Here is a 19779-nt window from a genome sequence, read left to right on the forward strand (position 1 = left end):
GTCGAAAGGGGGTGCACCAAGAAGCACCTGCATCGCATCCGTAGGTACGACACAAGGACAAGCATGGGAGCATCATGCACCTCTGTATGCTCAGCACGCGCCTCTGACCATAAGCAGTCATGACCGTTCGGTACCATATGGCGGCACCAAAAGTAGCGCATGCTACGAATAGGCCACGATATATTGTACGAACGGCACGGCGACTCAAGCCCCAGTCACTCCGAATGATACGTCGTAACTGCCCCGAAACATTCTGCATCCTGTCCCTGACAGCATCCAAGTGTGGCAGAAGTTCGAGGAGAAGATAGGTCGGACAGGAACCTAGAGTGGGGAAGAAGATGAAGGAAAAAAGAGGGAGGATGAGGGAGAGGATTTAAGAGGGAGTAGAAGAAAGCCATATCGAGAAAGTGAAAGGGGTATAATACGGAAGAGAGTAAGAGTTCAAGCATGGAGAGGTGGAGGGGGGGGGGGGGCAAAAAGATATAAATTTTTTTGAATAAGCTGGTGTATAACAAGTGCCTCTGTTGTGACCAGGTAGAGGATTCCAGAAGAAGAACCGTCTAGACATTTGGGTAGAGAGTATAAAAGCAGCAGAAGCTGAGTAGTCCGTACTCAGTTTGATTTAAACACGCTATCAGTTGCGAAGTATAAGTGTTATTGTGAAGTATCTTCAAAATAGTCTAATAAAGACCATTTTACATTATTGAATATTGGAGTTATTTATTCAACAGTTTAGCGACACGAACGTTAGTAGAAGGTTGCAAATAAGCGGAATTGCCCTAAATTCGTTACTCTATCTATAACTGTTGTATATGTAAAGTCAAATGAGATTTTAAAAATTGTACCTGTGTTAGTGTTGTATAGTTTCTTAGTGGTTATATGAAATCGGCCGGTCAGGTAAAGCGGTTATTTTATCTTGGTAAAGAGATTCCATGTATGAGGAAATTTAGGTGAGAGAGGTAAGGGTAGTGGAACTAGGAGTGGTAGTGAAAATAGGAGTATGGGTGGGAATAGTAGGAAACGAAGTGAAAGTGGGAGTGGGAGTAAGAGTGGTAGTGGGGGTGGAAGTGCGAATGGATTCAGGAGTGGGAGGAACATATATGTAAGAAGGGATGGACAAAAATAAGTAGAAGAGAATGGGACAAAAAATGAAGCGCTTCCCAAGGAAGTCGGTTCTATGTACCAGAGCGACTCAGGATTTTTCCCGACCAAGGGATGTCATTTCGGTGTAACCCCATTTAATTTGTTGTGTCCCTCCCACAAATTGTCATAGCAGATCCTTGCAGCGGGACTGCGCCATATTCTCCTGCACCGGGAAGGTATCGAACCCTATCCGGGACCTGTACCTGTACCGGTACAGAGAAATGGTTTTGCTGCATTTGCCGGAAAATAATATTTTTAGGACGGTCACACTTTTGTCAGTGTGTCACGCGTAAGGGATGGTTACACCAGACGGGGTGTTCTGGGCTAGACCCCAAAACCCGTCGCCCTCGTAACTTTTACAAATCATTTGTGACACCATGCTGTTACAACCTCTATAGTGGAGTAGGTAGCAATGCGGATCATCAGCCCCTGCCCCTGTCTTCTTCTCCCCCTCTCCCTGGCACGAGCACTCGAGTAGGTCATGGAAACAGACTCTTAGACCCTACCACCGTGTGTACCGTTTGCCAGCACAGAATATATATGTTTGCGACATATGCCCAATGCAGTTCCTGCCTTGGACAGAGCCAAATTCCTAGATGTTCTGGTCTCAGCGACGGCAGCCCCCGACGAGTTTCATCGCGCCATGCTGCCAGGCCGTAGTCACCCGTCACTTACCCCCAGAGTGACGACGTCTTCCCCGTTGCACTTCAGAATGCTGCAGTTAAACTGTAATGGGTTAGCTAGGAAGATCACAGAGAAAGTTGATTTTATAAAGCGACACAACATCAGCGTTGCTGCGATCCAAGAGACTAAACTCATCTACTTTGAAGACCTGGTCTGGGTATAACGTCCACAGAAAAGACCGCGAGAGCGGAAATTAAGGCGGTCTCGCTTTTACCACCCACCACTCAGTGCAATATAATCTATTTGATCCTGACATTGGCCGCAGAGACAAAGTCCTGGAACGTCGATGCATATCTGTCCGGTCAGGCAATGAAAATTTAGAAATTATCAACATCTACATTTCTCCTGTCACCTGTTGCCCCAATAGATATTGCCCTGACATCAGCGCACTACTCACTGGCGATAATCGCATTATCTTAGGCGATTTCAATGCCCACCACGAACTGTGGCATTCTAACCTACAGGAGGATAACATGAGCGAGATGTTGGCGAACCAAATAGAAGAAACGACGATCTGCACGATTTACGGATACGCCCCCACTCGTATTGTAGGAAGCTGTCACAATTCGTCAAATATAGCAATCGTGAGCGCAGGACTCGTAAACCGCATAAACTGGCTGCCGATGGTAGCATTGGCATCCGACCACCTACCCATACTGCTTTCGCTCGAGCGATCTGCCGACTTCATCACTACTGAAAAACGAACTTAAACTAGCACTATAAAATAATGTTTGCCAAATTGTTGTGCTGGGATGAATTGCCTAATAAATACAAATACAAATACAAAGTGGGAAGATAGCAAAACTTATACTGACAATCGTTTTGTTGCTCTCCTTATCCCGACTAATTCCCATCAAGGGGAGCGTACTTTCCGCAAGGTCATTGAATTCGCTTCGCCTCGTTTTATTCCCGTCGGAAGAATCCAGGAAATTCGTCAACGTTTTCAGCGGAGGCCACAACTCTAGCGAGAGAACGTTACCTTATAAGACAGCACGACCCCCAAATAAGGGATATAAACCAACGCTTCAGATTGCTAGTGGATGAACACAAGCGGCCGAAATGGGAGGAGCACTTAAAGAATTGTAACCTCTCTGCCTTTTTAGGTAAGCTATGGTCCACCGTAAAGTCCCTATCCAACCCGGCTAAGCATAATGACAAAACTTCCATCGCCGATAAAGTGATGTCGGATGCGAAAAAATGCGCGAGTAGGCTCAGACGGCATAGCTGTTGTTGTAGCAGTACTTCGGCATAGCCATGCCGATGCTTATAAAACTAGGCAAAGAGGAATTTAATTATCTAGCGCACGTCTTCAGCCTGTCCCTATCCACCTTCGTCATCCCCGAATAATGGAAAATAGCCAGGGTGGCTCCGCTATTGATAATAATGGCCACAGGCCAAGGCCCACACAAAATAAATAGCTTTCTCCCTGATCTCTCCAGTTTTTTCGCCTCACAAAACCTGACATTTTCACCGACCAAATCATCGGCGAACTTATTTACAACATGGATACGGCAAATGTGTGACGTTAGATCACGATATACATTTTGGAGAGCATGCAACCGCAATTGTACCTAAAATCCAGAGCCGTTATAAAATCTTCAAATCTCTTGCCGGCAGCACATGGGGTAAATACAAAGGAACACCCATTACCACTTACAAAGCAATTGGCCGACCCGCTTGCGTGCTACGCGTCCCCGATATGGTCGCCAAGCCTAAAGGTTACTCTTACTTACTTACTTAATTGGCGCTTAACCGTCTAAACGGTTATGGCCGTCCAACAAGGCGCGCCAGTCGCTCCTTCGCTCCGCCAACCGGAGCCAATTGGTCACACCAAGGGAGTTTAAATCGTTTTCCACCTGGTTCTTCCAACGGAGTGGGGGCCGCCCTCTACCTCTGCTTCCATAGGCGGGTTCCGATAGAAACACTTTCTTGGCCGGAGCATCATCATTCATTCGCATAACATGGCCTAGCCAGCGCAGCCGCTGCGTTGTAATTCGCTGGACTATGTTGATATCTGCATATAGCTCGTACAGCTCATCATTAAATCTTCTTCGGTACTCACCATCGCCAACGCGTAGAGGTCCATAAATCTTTCGAAGAACTTTTCTCTCGAACACTCCCAAAGCCGCTTCATCTGCTGTTGTCATGGTCCATGCTTCTGCCCCATATAGCAGGACGGGTACGATAAGTGACTTGTAGAGTATGATTTTCGTTCGCCGGGAGAGTACTTTACTTTTCAATTGCCTACCTAGTCCAAAGTAGCATTTATTGGCAAGATTGGATCTTCGCTGGATTTCAGTGCTGATGTTGTTGCTAGGGTTGATGCTGGTTCCCAAATAAACGAAGTCTTTTACTATTTCGAAATTATGGCTGCCAACAGTAGCGTGGTTGCCAAGGCCCATATGCGCTAACTCTTTGCTCGATGACAGCAGGTACTTCGTTTTGTCCTCAGTCACCATCAAACCCATCTTTACCGCTTCTTTTTCTAGTTTGGAGTAAGCAGAACTAACAGCGCGGGTGTTTAGGCCGATGATATCAATGTCATCAGCATATGTCAGTAATTGCACGCTTTTGTAGAATATTGTTCCAGAACGGCGAAGTTCTCCAGCTAGTATAATTTTCTCCAGCATCAAATTAAAGAAATCGCACGATAGGGGGTCACCCTGTCTGAAACCTCGTTTAGTTTCGAACGGCTAGGAGAGGTCCTTCCCAATTCTGACTGAGCTGATGGTGTTGCTCAACGTCATTTTGCACAGCTATATAAGCTTTGCGGGGAAACCAAATTCAGACATAGCGGCATATAGGCAGCTCCTTTTCGTGCTGTCGAAGGCGGCTTTAAAGTCGACGAAGAGGTGATGTGTGTCGATTCTCTTTTCACGGGTTTTTTTCAAGATTTGGCTCATTGTGAAAATCTGGTCGATGGTAGATTTACCAGGTCTGAAGCCGCACTGATAAGGTCCAATCAGCCGGTTCAGGGTGGGCTTCAATCTTTCGCTCAATACACTTGAAAGGACCTTATACGCGATATTAAGAAGGCTGATTCCACGATAGTTGGTGCATTTTGCAGTATCCCCCTTCTTGTGGACTGGGCAAATAACACTTAGATTCCAACCGTCGGGCATGCACTCGTCCGCCCATATTTTGCTAAGAAGATGCTGCATGCGCCTTACCAACTCCTCGCCGCCGTACTTGAATAGCTCCGCAGGCAATCCATCAGCACCCACGGACTTGTTGTTTTTTAATCTGGTTATTGCTACTCTAACTTCGTCATAATCGGGCGGGGGGACATATACTCATCATCGATTGCGGGATCGGGTTCTTCATCTCAGCGCGGTGAATTGCTGCCTCCATTTAGGAGAGCACAGAAGTATTCCCTCCATAATCTAAGCACTCTCTGGACATCAGTTACAAGGTCGCCGTTTTCATTCCTACAGAAGTTTGCCCCGGTCTTAAAACCTTCCGTCTGTCGCTGTATTCTTTGGTAGAATTTTCGGGCGTTATTCCTGGTGGCTAGCAGCTCAAGCTCCTCGCACTCACGCCTTTCTGCTTCTGCTTTTTTCTTCCTGAAAAGGCGTCTCGCTTCCCTTTTCAACTCACGATAGCGTTCACACACTCCTCTTGTCGCGCTCGCTTTTAACGTAGCCCTGTAGGAAGCGTCTTTTCTTTTGGTTCCAACGCGGCATTCTTCATCGTACCAGTTCTTTTTTCGTGGCCGCCGGTAACCAATTTTTTCCTCGGCGGCAGTACGAAGTGCTTTGGAGATATGCTCCCACTGCTCCTGTATTCCTTCAGGATGAGTTGTGCTCTCAGAGAGTAGGTGTGAGAGTCGAGTTGCGAAATCATTGGCAGTCTGTTGTGATTGAAGCTTTTCGACGTCTAGCTGTCCTTGTGTTTTTTGTTCCTTGGTTTTAGCCGCGTTGAGGCGGGTGCATATTTTGGCTGCAACGAGATAATGGTCCGAGTCGATGTTAGGTCCTCGGATCGTGCGCACATCTAAAACACTGGAGGCATGCCGTCCGTCTATCACAACGTGATCGATCTGATTGCGTGTATTTCGATCAGGAGACAGCCATGTAGCTTGATGTATCTTTTTATGCATGAACCTCGTGCTGGATATGATCATGTTTCGTGCACCGGCAAAGTCAATCAGCCTCAGTCCGTTAGGAGAAGTTTCATTGTGTAGGCTGAACTTTCCGACTGTAGGGCCAAACACACCTTCTTTGCCCACCCTGGCGTTAAAGTCGCCAAGCACGACTTTTATATCATGACGGGAGCAGCGCTCGTATGTGCGTTCTAATTGTTCATAAAAAGTGTCTTTCACCTCATCGTCTTTCTCCTCTGTCGGCGCATGGGCGCAGATGAATGATATATTAAACAATTTTGCTTTTATTCGGATAGCGGCGAGACGCTCGTCCATAGGCGTGAACGCCAGCACTTGGCGACAAAGTCTCTCTCCCACCACGAATCCGACGCCGAACCTGCGCTTATTCGTATGGCCACTCCAATAGATGTCACAATTTTTGATCTTCTTTCTTCCTTGCTTCGTCCAACGCATTTCTTCGATGGCGGTGATGTCAGATTTTGCTTTGACGAGGACATCAACCAGCCGGGCATCTGCACCAATCCCATTCAGGGAGCGGACGTTCCAGGTGCATGCCCTCAATTTATTGTCCTTCAAACGTTTGCCATGGTCGTCATCAATAGAGAGTGTATTTATCCGAGGATTGTTGTTATATTTCATTGGAGTATGGTTTTACGTGGCGGGTCCCAAGCCCAGCGCACAACCCGCTCAGCGGGGGTGAAAATATTACTTGCACGTTTATATAGCGAGCCGCTTCCTCCAAGACAGACGCCCGATTGCAGCCGCACCTAGAGGTGTACAGACGCTGCCGATGAGATCTCCCCCGGCTAGCCCTTAAACCGATTATGTCAGAGTGGCCTAGCCAGGTTAGTCCACTGGGCGAAAATATAGGCCTGCCAAAACACTGCCCTCAGATTCGCTACGGGTTGTCTTATTATGTCCCCTGAACTCCACCTACACGATGAGGTGAGAGTACTCGCTATCAGGGAGAGAAATGAAATGCTGAGCAAATAGCTTCTATTGAATACCCATAAACCTGGGCATCGCAACAGGCATCTGACTGATGAGGCCACACCTCCCAGGGGCTTAAGGGGTCATCTCCGTAAGCATTATGAGGAAATACGGCACCTGAAGCAAAAAAGTAAAAGCAGGTCTTCATTGATATCCACAAACAGGTGTCGGACCTCTATGCCAGGAATTGCCCGGCGAAACCAGTTCTTCAAGAAAAATACTCAGAACTCGCATAAGAGGAACGCACTTTCCCTAGAGAAACGTATGACACTCTAGCTCAACTTCGATCCGGATACTGTAACAGGTTAAACTCTTACCTATCCACAATCAACCCCGACATACAAAATTTATATCCTGCTTGCAATGTGTTCCCACATGACACCAACGATCTCTTCAATTGTAATGTGAAACCAGGTTAAGTGTTACTTGCATCGAAGGCAGTCATTATCTCAGCTTATTAGGATCACTACATTTGTATTAGTGAATAAAGCTCATCCTGATTATTCTTTTTCACCAAGGACCACTGTCTTATATCCTAGAGGATATTAACGCATTGGCCAAAAGTGGGCAAAGCTTACAAGGTATTGTATACCAACTAAAGGTTTATTGACTACTTCCTAACTGGGTCTAATCGAATGCACGGTGGAACAGTTTGTAGGCACGCTTGTACCAATAGCGCTGAAGTATGAGATTTAAATTAATTTATCAAAGGAAGCAAATATTTTAGAGCCATCTACAACTGAACTAGTCAAGAACGCATTCAAAAGTTCTGCGAAGAGGCGCAATTATCATATCATAAAGCAGCGATTCACTGCAGGTAATATAAATAAATGTGTTTAGTACACCGCTGGTCCGAGCATTCAGAAGTGGTCCAATTTTGAGGAATGACAGATTGTTGTTGATTTCGCCACAAAAACTGCAAGAAGTTTATCTTTAGTTTGAATAGTTCACTCTGTAGTTTTTAATACTGAACAGTTACGTAATAAATCCGTTATACTTGGCTGCGTCCTTGAGAGACTTTAAGCTTAATTATCATTCATCAGTTTGGAGTCGTAAGAAAACCTCAAGGCATGGGTTAATGAAATGCTTAAATTTAATTGTCATTCATCAGTTTGGAAAACTCGGAACCTCAAGAGAGACTGGAACCGGAATGAAAACCTGAATCGAACGAGAGACCGGATGCGGATGAGAGACCGGAACAAAAACCTGAATGGGAAGAGAGACCGTAGGTTAGGTTAGGTTAGAGTGGCCACCGGTGCGAGCACTTAGGCCCAAAAAGTTCCCATTGTGATACCACGTGGATCTCTCCCCTACTCAAATAAACAACTCGATACAGCAAACGTCAGGAGATTCTTAGGTTCCAACTTAGCCAGATCACAAAGATCGTGAAAGAAGGGAAATGCCAGAGATGTCTTCGTCTTGTACCAAAGTGCGGGACAATCGCACAGAAAATGTTTGACTGTTTCTAACTCCTCTTCGCCTTTGCAGCTCCTGCAGTTATCATTATAGGGAGCACCCATCCGTTGCGCGTGCCTCCCGATTGCTATGTGGCCGGTTATAAGTTCAACCACCAGAGATATGCCCCCCCTACCAAGAAGAAGGAGACTTTTTGTGCGTGTTGCGTCCCATTTAGACCACACGAGCTTGGAGTGGTAGCAGGATTCAAGATTGCTCTATCTCACTCCCGCTTCCGTAAGGAAAATTCCTTTAAAAATGAGCTTACAGGTAGCGAGCGACATGCTCAATCCCTTCCAGGACGACAAAAGCGGAACGGATGTGCCCCTCTTGCAAGTTCGTCAGCCATCTCATTGCCCGGTATATTCGAGTGTCCAGGCACCCATACCAGACTAAGGGAAGTTTGCTCAGCGATCTCGTTAAGAGATTTGCGGCACTTCTCTACTATCCTGGACTTACATGTGACCGATCCAAGTGCTTTTAGTGCAGCCTGGCTGTAAGAGTAAATACAAATTTGGTTATAGCCGTGAGGAGCCTTTCCCAGGTGATCAGCGGCCTCATTTATAGCAGCCACCTCCGCCTGAAAGACGCTGCAATTATCGGGCAGGCTAAATAATAGATTCCACCCTAGTTGAGGTGCAAACACACCGCTACCCACCTTATAATCCAGTTTGGAGCCGTCAGTATATATCTGCAGCCTATCGCTCAGGTCCGGCGGCTCCTTCAACCAATAATCCCTATCCGGGATAATAACCTCGTACTTCATATTGAAAAATACAGTCGGAGCGCAATAGTCCGACGAAGGTGAATTCAGATACTTAAGGATAGCTGCATGGCCATCCACATTGTCTCTCCATCCATTAAATCTATTGGCAACACATTAAAAATAGTGTCCAGAGCCTCCGCAGAGATAGTGCGTAGGGTACCCCCCTGCCCCCACGCAGAGTACCTTCTGGAATACCCGTAGGTTCGATTTAGTTTCTAAGCTCGTCCACCAGACCCCTGCCCCGTATAAAAGAATTGGTTTAACCACAGCGGTGTAGAGCCACAGGGTAATATCCGGTGATAATCCCCATCTTCGCGCAACAGCTCCCCTACAGCTGTACAGTGCCATCTTTGCTTTTTTGGCAGAGTCCCTCAGTATCAGGGCCATATCCGCTAGCAATGGCAGTTGCAATGCAGGTATCTTATATTTCCTGGTGAACAGAACCAGTTCAGTATTGACTGAATTGACCGATAGACCTTTACTCCTAGTCCAGTTCTCCATCAGTATCACCTTTGTTTGCATTATATCGCATAGTGTCTGCGGAAACTTCCCGCTAACTAACAGCGGAAGGTCATCTGCATATGCGATCACCTTGCCGCATCCGTCCTTCTCGAGAAGAACCAAGAGCTCATTAAGTGTGGCAACCCATAGAAGTGGAGAAAGTACCCCCCCCCCTGCGGGGTGTATCTCCGTATGTATTTGACCACCGTTGAACCAGCTAGGTCGGCATGAACCTTTTTTCGCATCAGTAACTGCTGAACAAGTTTCACTAGCCCCGAATCGGCCCCAAGCTCATTAGTGCATCAGTTATCGTAGAGGGCGTAACGTTGTTGAAAGCTCCCTCAATGTCGAGGAAAGCTATGAGTGTGCATTCCTTGAACGCCAAGGATTTCTCGATCTGGGAGACAACTGCATGCAAGGCCGTCTCCGGTGACTTCCCTTTCATATACGCATGCTGGGATGCCGATAACTTTAACTCCAAGGACTACCTTAATGCGGAGTCCATTAACCTCTCGAGTGCCTTCGGCTGAAAGGATCTCAGACATATCAGTCTGAAGTCTTTAGGGGTCGCGTGGCCATTCCTTCCAGCTTTTGGTATAAAGGTGACCCTTGAATCGTTCCAACCCCGTTGAATATAGTTAAGAGCACAAACTCCTTTGAAGATGTTATACAACCAAAAAGAACTCAGCTCGATTGTTTCATGGAATTGTACCGGGGTCAATTCATCCGGCCCTGGTGCTTTGAAGGGCTTGAATGACATTAAAGCCCATTTAATTTTTCCCATAGTAATGAACTTCCCCTCATACGGCTCATCAGTGTGAGTCTCCCTCCAGTTCATTACTTCATCACTAGCGCCCGGAAAGTGCGTACTCAAGAGCAGGCAAAGGGTACTCCCTGCCGAATCCGTCCATGTCCCATCAGATCCTTGCAGGCACACTGGGACACATTTTGGAGAAACAGAGAGCATCTTTCTGAGCCTAGATCCCTCAGACACCGTCTCCATTTCGCTACAAAACTTCCGCCAGGAGGTCATCTTCGACGACCTTAGCAGTTTCTTTTAATCCCCTAGGATCATCTTGTATGCATCCCATTTTTCAGCCTCCCTGGAGGCCTTAGCAAGATTGAATGTTTTCTGACATGCCTTGCGTAGATTATCTATGTCGCTGTTCCACCATGGTGGTTTGGTCTTACCACTAGATTTCTTCCTAGGACAGGCCTTATCAAGAGCCTCCCGCATGCCTTCGTGAACGAGTGAACCATATTATCCAGCTCCGCAGAGTTCTGGGGTATATGAACACTAAATCCTGAAAGCCTCTTTTGAAGCTCCTCACTGTAGATAAGCCAGTTGGCATTTTTAAGGTTCCTATGCCAGACAGTTTTGAGCGCCACCCCGCCGAGGTCGAAGCGGACAAATCCATGATCCGAAAAAGAGTGGTCATCAAGCACCGTCCAATTTTTTATCATAGATTCCCCGCTGCCCGAGATCAGGGTGACGTCCAGAACCTCCTGTCTGCTCTTAGTGACAAACGCGGGCACCGAACCGCTATTACAAGTCTTAAAGTTATGATAAATAGAATCAAAGAGTGACTCACCCCTTTCGTTCGTGTCTCCACTACCCCAAGCCTCGTGGTGCGCATTGGCATCTCCCGCTAATAGTAGTGGCCCCTTTGCATCTCGAGCTATCTTACAGACTAGCTCCATCAGAGCAGACTCCTCATGAGGAAAGTAAAAGGACGTCAGTGTAATATCTGTACCACCGACCGTCAACGTTGTAGCATCCTCGTCGCTAAACTGGGGGAGAAAAAGAAAATTTAGTTCAGATCTTACCAAGATGCAAGCTCTTGGTTTCCCATGTGTGGCACCACTCACCAACGTCAATCCTGCGGCTTTCAGCCGGCAAATCGTATGCCCTACTACGCATGGTTCTTGGATAAGGGATATATTAACTGCTCCACTGGAAAACTGAAGCAGCAGCACAGCAGAAGCTGCTTTACAGTAGCATCCTCGTCGCTAAACTGGGGGAGAAAAAGAAAATTTAGTTCAGATCTTACCAAGATGCAAGCTCTTGGTTTCCCATGTGTGGCACCACTCACCAACGTCAATCCTGCGGCTTTCAGCCCGCAAATCTTATGCCCTACTACGCAAGGCTCTTGGATAAGGGATATATCAACTGCTCCACTGGAAAACTGAAGCAGCAGCGCAGCAGAAGCTGCTTTACAATGCTGGAGGTTGATTTGTAGGACCCGCACTAGGCTGAGCACCCACCACCTCCACCACTGTCAAGTCGCCGTCTTGATCAGACATTGGCTCCTCTCCAGTGTAACCACTAAGCCTGTCCAGCGTTACTGAGGAGATTGAAGACGCGTCTCCGCCCAATGTGTCATCCACCATACTAGCCGTGTTTGGTTCTGCGTCCTCCTCCTCCCCGCTCTCCGCTTTCTCTGGCTCTATTTCCAGCGCCAGAACATAGGCCGCCTTCAGGTCGTACGCGTAAACCTTAATCCTGACGGTGTCGAAACCGAATTTAATAGCGCCATCCGCGCCCTCCAAGAAAGGCATTGACTCCTTGTTGAGCAACAGTATCATCTGACGCGTCGCCCTGGTGATATGCTCCAGCTTCAGGACTCTCCAACTAGAGCAAGGAGGCTCTGGGTTGAAGGTCCTTATGACCTCAAGCACTCGCTCTGGATCATCCGGATTGGATGGAATCAATGCTCTAGCTGTCGGCCTAGATGGGATGTCCTTGAAGTCGACAGCCCTGAGCATCGCACCAGGGTAGAACTCACCCAACCTAGCCGCCGCCGTTTTGTACAAGTCGGCTGACCTCTGGTCGGCTCAGGCCACCAACTTGACTTGCCCCTGATACCAACCCACCTCTTTGCAAGCAGGTGGAGGTCCAGGGTTCTCTCTTACCAAGGCGACTGAAAAACTGCCCATTTCTGTCCTTATCCAGTCCCATTTATCCTTGAACATCTGCTCCTTTTCAGGATTAGATCCAAAGACCACCACAAGGATGTTACTTTTAGCAACCTCTGCGAAGGAGGGGTCTTTGTCTCTAAACGTTTTAGCAGCATTCTGCACAACCTGCATCGAACGGTTGCGCTTTCCGGAGGCCTGATCCTTCACCGGAGCAGACCTCTTAAAATCAGAGACGATGGTTTTCGCCCACTCAATTTCAGTCCCTAACTCCTCAGCGTCCCCAGACAACGCCATGGAGAGCAAGTTAGGAACGTTCGCCAACCTTTTCAGGATGCGTATAGCCACCTGCCTATGCCTACTGCGCATCTGCGAGGGAGGTGGCCTTTCCTTCCTTTGGGTGAACGCCGTCGGAGTAGCCCGAGGCAAGCGGGCGGGCTGCTCCCCATGCTCGCAGCTCCCCCGGTAGCAAACTGCCTACCGAGAGGGTTACTAGCAGAGGCAGCAGGTCCAGTCGCCGCTCCCAAAGCTCCACTAGAGGAAGTTGCGGGCGATGAACGAGGCTTCTGCGTCTCCTGAAGCCTTTGCGCACCACGCGCAATAGCCGCACCACGGCTTGTAGAGGGGCCCTGCATGTTGTTGTTGTTGTAACGATAAGGTTGCTCCCTGAAGGCTTTGGGAAGTGTTATCGATGTGATGGCCTTTTGCCGGATACAGATCCGGTACCACAGCACCATTAAGGTGCTAGCCCGACCATCTCGGGAACGATTTATGTGGCCACATTAAACCTTCAGGCCATTCCCTCTCTCCCCACCCCCAAGTTGCATGAGGAGCTTGGGGTCGTCAGAGCCTCGTCTGTTAGTGGAACAGGATTCGCCGCGGATAGGTGAGGTTGACAATTGGGTTTGGGGAAGCTATATATTGCGCTGGCAACCTGAAGGATTGCGCTACACAGCCCCTTGAATCTGGTATTTTAGTCGCCTCTTACGACAGGCATACCTACCGCGGGTATATTCTGATCCCCTAACCCGCTGGGGGGGGGGGCTTCATCGCACGAGCTCCCAGATTCATGGGTGTTACCACTTCAGGCATTTACGAGTTCCGACCTCGTTACAATTATTTTTATTTTTAAAAACCTTCATTATTTGGTTTCTAACTAGCACCACGCCTGGCACAAAATAAGCAATATGTATTTCAAAGCTATTTGTCACACTGATTCCTGTTAGGAGTTTAAAACACCACCCTGACTCCAGGTCAGGGAAGCATTGCATCTCCCAACTCCGCCAAAACGTCAACCTTGAGGCCTATTTAAATTTTCATGTCAACCAAAAAAGTCCGTCAAATTGCAGCTGAGCCGAGGATGACACTGCACGACCAATCCGACGAACTGACTAGAACGGAATGCTAAAGCCGCTATAAATGGCATGTGATCAAATTATTGCTTCATTTGCGATAAACGGACTGCTGGGATGTTATCGATAACGTAAGGTTTCGATGCAATGTGGCAGCGTCACATTTCGTTGTCTGGCTTTTCATATTTTTTTTGTTTGTTTCTTTCTCTTGCAATCGCTTCAAATTTTGTAATTATCGCGTTGCAGTTTCTTTTTTCTTTTTTAAGTGTTTGGAAACGTATACAAAATTTGATGTGCTATGCAGAATTGAAATCCTTCATCAATTCGAAGAAAAATATCTTCAAAGTGATTTTCGTCTGTTAAGGTAAAGAAGATTACAAAATTGCAAATGTAAAGTGGCAAAATGGTTTTTTGGTGCGATTGCTTCAATGGTGGCTACCAGCAAATTGATTCAGCCAATCAACAAGGTATGTTTTTTCAAAAATCCATTAATTAAACCCACAATAAATGCAAATTTTTCATCATTACTCGTTAGGTTCACGCCTTGGCATACGTCATCTACAATGCTTCCTAGCTTTTTGCGGTTTGGCAGTGGCATACTCATTGCGTGTAAATCTTTCTGTAGCCATTGTCGCAATGACAGATAAAAATGCAACAAATCCTGCCTTTGATGTAAGTACATTACCCATATGGGATGCATAGCTCTGCACTTAGAAATATATTAGAATCAGATTAGTGTGCTGATTATTACAACTACTGAAGATTAGTATATACATACGTATGTTGCATTCTTTGCCACATATTGCTAAAATTAACACCTAACAATAGTTTTTGTTGTATTCGCTATTGAACATCATATCGCTCATTTACTTCAATAGTGCCATAACTCAAAAAACATAACTTTTGAGTTAATAATATATAAACGTACCTAATATCATGATCTATGTCGTATAAAAAAAACTTTGTGATCAGTTAAAAATTTACCACGTGCTATAAAAATGGAAATATGTCTTTATATGCGCAAAATATGGCAGTTGAAACCTTTGAATGGCTCTCCTGGAAAATTGTGTTTTTTGAATTATGACACTATTGAAGTAAATGAGCGATATGCGTCATCGCATCAATGTAACTTCAAACGATCCGAGTTGAAGGAGCTTTTATTCTTTCAAAACAACTGATATCATATTCATAATTTTGCTTTGTAAAGAAATAAAATGCGAATGACTGCAGAATGGCTATACCGATAAAAAATTAATATTTATGTAAATACATAGCTTTTGTATGTGCTAAAGATATGAAATGACAAAGTAAACACAAAATATCATTATCGGCCATACATACATTTATATAGATGTGCGTACATATGATTGCTTTGTCTGGTTTAAAATAATAGATTAATATAGAGTAAATAAAACTCTATTTATACAAGTTTTAGAAAAAACATAATTTTTTCCATTGTTCGCTCAATATTTCTATGGTATACTAAAAGAATTTGAATCACTTTATACCTAACTAGCTAACTATCATTAATAGCTGCTACAATTCTTAGCTAAATGTAAATTTAATAGTAGGACAATTACCTAAAAGCTCTACTGCCTAAACGTACTGGTTCATATCCCATATAATATTATCCTTTTTTCAACACATTTACAATCTTTCAGAAAGCGATTTTACCGAATCGAATAATTTCAATAAAAAAAACCTATGCAGCACTCGCTGAAACTTTCAATCCACTTTTCCGAACTTTAGTCTACAATAAATTTTCACTTTTTTCGGCATCCTTTGTAGGAATACGATTGGGACGAGAGTATAAAATCCTATCTTCTCAGCAGCTTCTTTTGGGGCTATGTAGTAACGCAAGTGCCTGGTGGGTATCTCGCTCATCATTATGGTGCAAAATATACATTTTTCTTCGGTGTACTTGTGTGTTCATGTCTCGCCATCTTGACACCATTCTGTGCTGAAATAGGCGACTGGCCCTTAGTTTTAGCATTACGTGCATCACAAGGTCTCTCTCAAGGTATGATCTTCCCATCGACACATACATTCCTTTCGAAATGGGCACCAGCTGATGAACGTGCTAGACTTGTCAGTTATTGCTATTCTGGAGCACAATTTGGTACAGTTGTAATGCTTTCGATAAGCGGTTACATAGCGTCTTCCTGGCTTGGTTGGCCCAGCATATTTTATATATCTGGTATCGTGGGTATATTGTGGTCAATAATTTGGTATTTCTGCAGTGCAAGTTCACCAAGTGAACATCCGTCTATTAGTTTAGCAGAACTCCGTTATATAGAATCATCGGATCAAGCACGTCGTTCATCGGATGCAGGGCGCACTACTAGCAACACACATGCACCAGCGCACAAAGTACCATGGGGAAAAATATTTACATCAGCACCATTTCTTACACTGATTTTCGTGCATTCATCGAATAATTGGGGTTTTTGGACTTTACTTACGGAAATACCGACCTATTTGAAGAACATACTTGGCGTGGATATACGTAACAATGGGCCTTTGTCAGCACTACCGTACCTTGCCATGTGGCTGCTGTCATACGGTTTCATCTTTTTGGGAGACTTAATCAATACACGTTATACAATGCCTCTATGGGTTTCACGCAAACTCTTCAATACCATTGGACAGTGGGTGCCAATGATGGCGCTGATAGGTTTAGGTTATATCTATGCCGGTGGCAGCTTTAAATTGGCAGTGGCGTTGCTAACTATCGCAGTCGGCGCAAATGCGGCTACCTATTTAGGTCACCAGGTGAATCACATCGATTTGGCGCCAAATTTTGCCGGCACTCTGATGGGCATTACAAATTGCGCAGCAAATGTGATTAGCATAATCGCACCGCTCACCGTTGGACTTATCGTTACAGATGAGGTTAATGCAGTTGGGTGAAAGAAGTAAATATCTGCTTGACATTATTTTTTTCCTCTTTTTCAGACAAATGCCGAACAATGGCGAATTGTTTTCTATGTAAGCGCATTTTTCTATTTTGTTGGAAATCTGTTTTTCATTTTGTTTGGCTGTACAAGCTCACAGCCATGGAATTTCCCCCAAAATCCAACACCGCGCAGCTCAACACAGGACACTTATACCGGAAACCCAATAGATGAGAATCAAAATTTAAGCGATGATGAAAATGCACCAATAAATCGTAATATTGCACCTTAAACCTATTATTTTAAATTATTTCGTTTTTTTGATTAAGTAAAGTTTGAAATGGCATTAACAAAACGAAACTATTTTTTGGGGAATATTTTCTTCTTCCTTTTTAAAGGAAAAATAGCAGCGAATATGACATTTAAGATAAGCTATATAGAAGATAGACTTATACAAATTTTAATTTAGAGCTTGTATAAATTATATATGCATATGTATTTACACTATTCTACTTTGATATCATACTCAAAACACTTATATATAATGTCATAAATGTATTTTCTAAACTGTATAAATTTAAAATAAATTTCAAATCATATGTTTGCTCATTAGCTATAAATTAGGTAGAGGTGAACCGTTTACAATTAAAAATACAAATACTTCATATGAGCCGTTAATTGCACATAATGACGGCTCCAAAAAAAAAAAAAAGAAATTTAAGAGTGAAATGAATTAATACACCTTTTTTTTAATAGCTCTTTATAATATAATTTCTTATTCATATTGTTAATAGCTTCAATATCTGTATTGTCTGTATATAAACAAAAAAGTAAGACAATAAAGCGTATAAACAAAATCGTGGTAACATAATGTAGTTCCTTTAAGTTTTCTTTTTTTCGTTAAGAAAAAAGAAGAGTTGCACTACACCAGCCTCTACATAAGTTTATGTACATATGTTAGAAGCTTTTATATACACAATACGGATATATTTAAGTCTGAATGTACCTATATTGATCTATACGTTTTTAAGTAATTGGTAAACATTAAATTATTCCATACAATATATAATAACCGTATAATATATGGAATCATACGCATTGTATGCGTTTTTCATTTCTGTCCTGTGTGTCAAAGAAATAAAGTGTCTTTAATCCGAAACAAGTAAATCTCATTTTAAACTAAATATATGCATTTTATTTATACAGCCTACATAATTAATGCCAACTTCGGCCGGCATCTGTTAAGACAGATGCAATCAGCATGGCAGAAATACACTCAGAGTGTTGGGCAAACCACTGCCTTATCAGCGTGGCCTTAGACTCGGTTGGATTCTTTAAGCGTGAGTTTTCAAATTTTGGAACATTTTACTTCTACACAAATTATAGGAAAGAAACGTCTGCATTTCGGGGGACGCAGTTGAAGTTGAAATTATAACAGCGTCTAAATGTGAGTTACACATGGGTGTTCCAAAGTTACGGACGTTCCATCCTGGCACACTTTTTTGGGTCTAACAAATAATGTAGTCATTGGACCATACAATTTTCTGTTGTTATAAATGACATTCTTATACCTCAATCCAATCCATTTACAAATATTTTCCGAAAGCGATATATACAGGGCTGTCATGGAATGCAATTGTTGTCGGAATCGGATTTAAAAACGACAAAATAATTACTTTGGTGTCATGAAATCCAATGTTATCTGTTTAATGTTCGAATTGAAATTATGTCGGTTTTAGGTGTCACATAATCCAATAATATCGATTTTGCTATTGGAAACAATCCAATAAATTAAATGCTGTTGGATTTCATTTTTTCCTAGTTGCATTTCTCTTGCAGTTGAGTATCTTTTGCACTTCGTTTTGTGACGTCGTCGCGTCAAGTTCGGTTTTCCGCACAGCTCAACCGCGTGTTATAAAGGGACTGTATTCATGCGGTTGAGAATAAAATGGCGGATAGTGTGGGAAACGAAATGGCAAGAATCTAATTAAAACTCGTCGTAAAAAAAAATGCAAATTGTGCAAAGAGATTATATTACTATCGGGCAAAAATCTAAAAAAACATAAAAATAAAAATATGCATTTTGTGCAAAAAATACATATAATTGATATCGGGCAAAATCATTTTTAACATTAAAATGTTAAATACATTCAACATATAAACGGCAAACTGGGAAAAGTCCGGAACAATTAAAATCAAATAAATTAAAAAATATTGTCAACATTTAATTTAAAAATTATGTTAAATGTAAAAATATAAGTAAAACTTTCGTTTTACATAAATTCATACATATATGATAAACGGAACATATAACGGGGTAGAGATTACCTTATATATAAACTGTGATAAAATTGCGATAATATACATATAACTCCACCAAGGACAAAAAGAACAAATAACGGGATTGAAAATTTATTATATATTAATGTACAGTCATGTACACATAACCAGAATGAATATAAATTCTTTAAAATATATACCTGAGACGACGAAAATACTTTTACAAACCGAAAAATAATTACCCCAATTGGATAAAAGTCAAATTGAAATAAATAAGACAAATTGAATATAACATGGCGTGGTGCCAAGTAAAAACCAACCCTAATTAAAAATACGAACAATTACAATAATTAATACCAAATTGCAAGCTGCTACACATGGTTCTGGCCACCTTGGTACTACCATTGTGTATTAGTGGAGCTAAAATTACATATACAACAATCTGAAAAAAGAACCATCCGACATACAACCTGGCGTTATGGACTAGCGTCCGTGCCATTCAACCAAACCCAAAAAAGAAGTATTTTCTAAAAATGTAAGAAAATAAAGGTTTATTTTATAAAAATAAATGTAAATTTATATATTTTTTCATTCTTAATAGGGGAAAACATAAAAATTTAATGCAAAACAGTATTTTGACTGAATTTATGGAGAAACATCCAGATATTGCGAAGGGCTTCACGAAGCACATCATCT

General features: G+C 43.4%; 1 protein-coding gene across 1 annotated transcript; it reads left to right on the plus strand.

Annotated features, from left to right (window-relative positions):
- The first annotated feature begins 14110 nt into the window (after positions 1-14110).
- On the plus strand, positions 14111-17461 carry LOC137245625 (putative inorganic phosphate cotransporter). The gene is made up of 4 exons (XM_067776590.1): positions 14111-14376; positions 14445-14581; positions 15698-16801; positions 16865-17461. The coding sequence occupies exons 1-4, from the start codon at positions 14313-14315 to the stop codon at positions 17093-17095; spliced, it is 1536 nt and encodes a 511-aa protein (XP_067632691.1). The 5' UTR covers positions 14111-14312; the 3' UTR covers positions 17096-17461.
- The last annotated feature ends 2318 nt before the right edge of the window (positions 17462-19779 follow it).

Source organism: Eurosta solidaginis, chromosome 3 (assembly GCF_040869045.1).
Source record: "Eurosta solidaginis isolate ZX-2024a chromosome 3, ASM4086904v1, whole genome shotgun sequence".
NCBI lineage: Eukaryota > Metazoa > Arthropoda > Insecta > Diptera > Tephritidae > Eurosta > Eurosta solidaginis.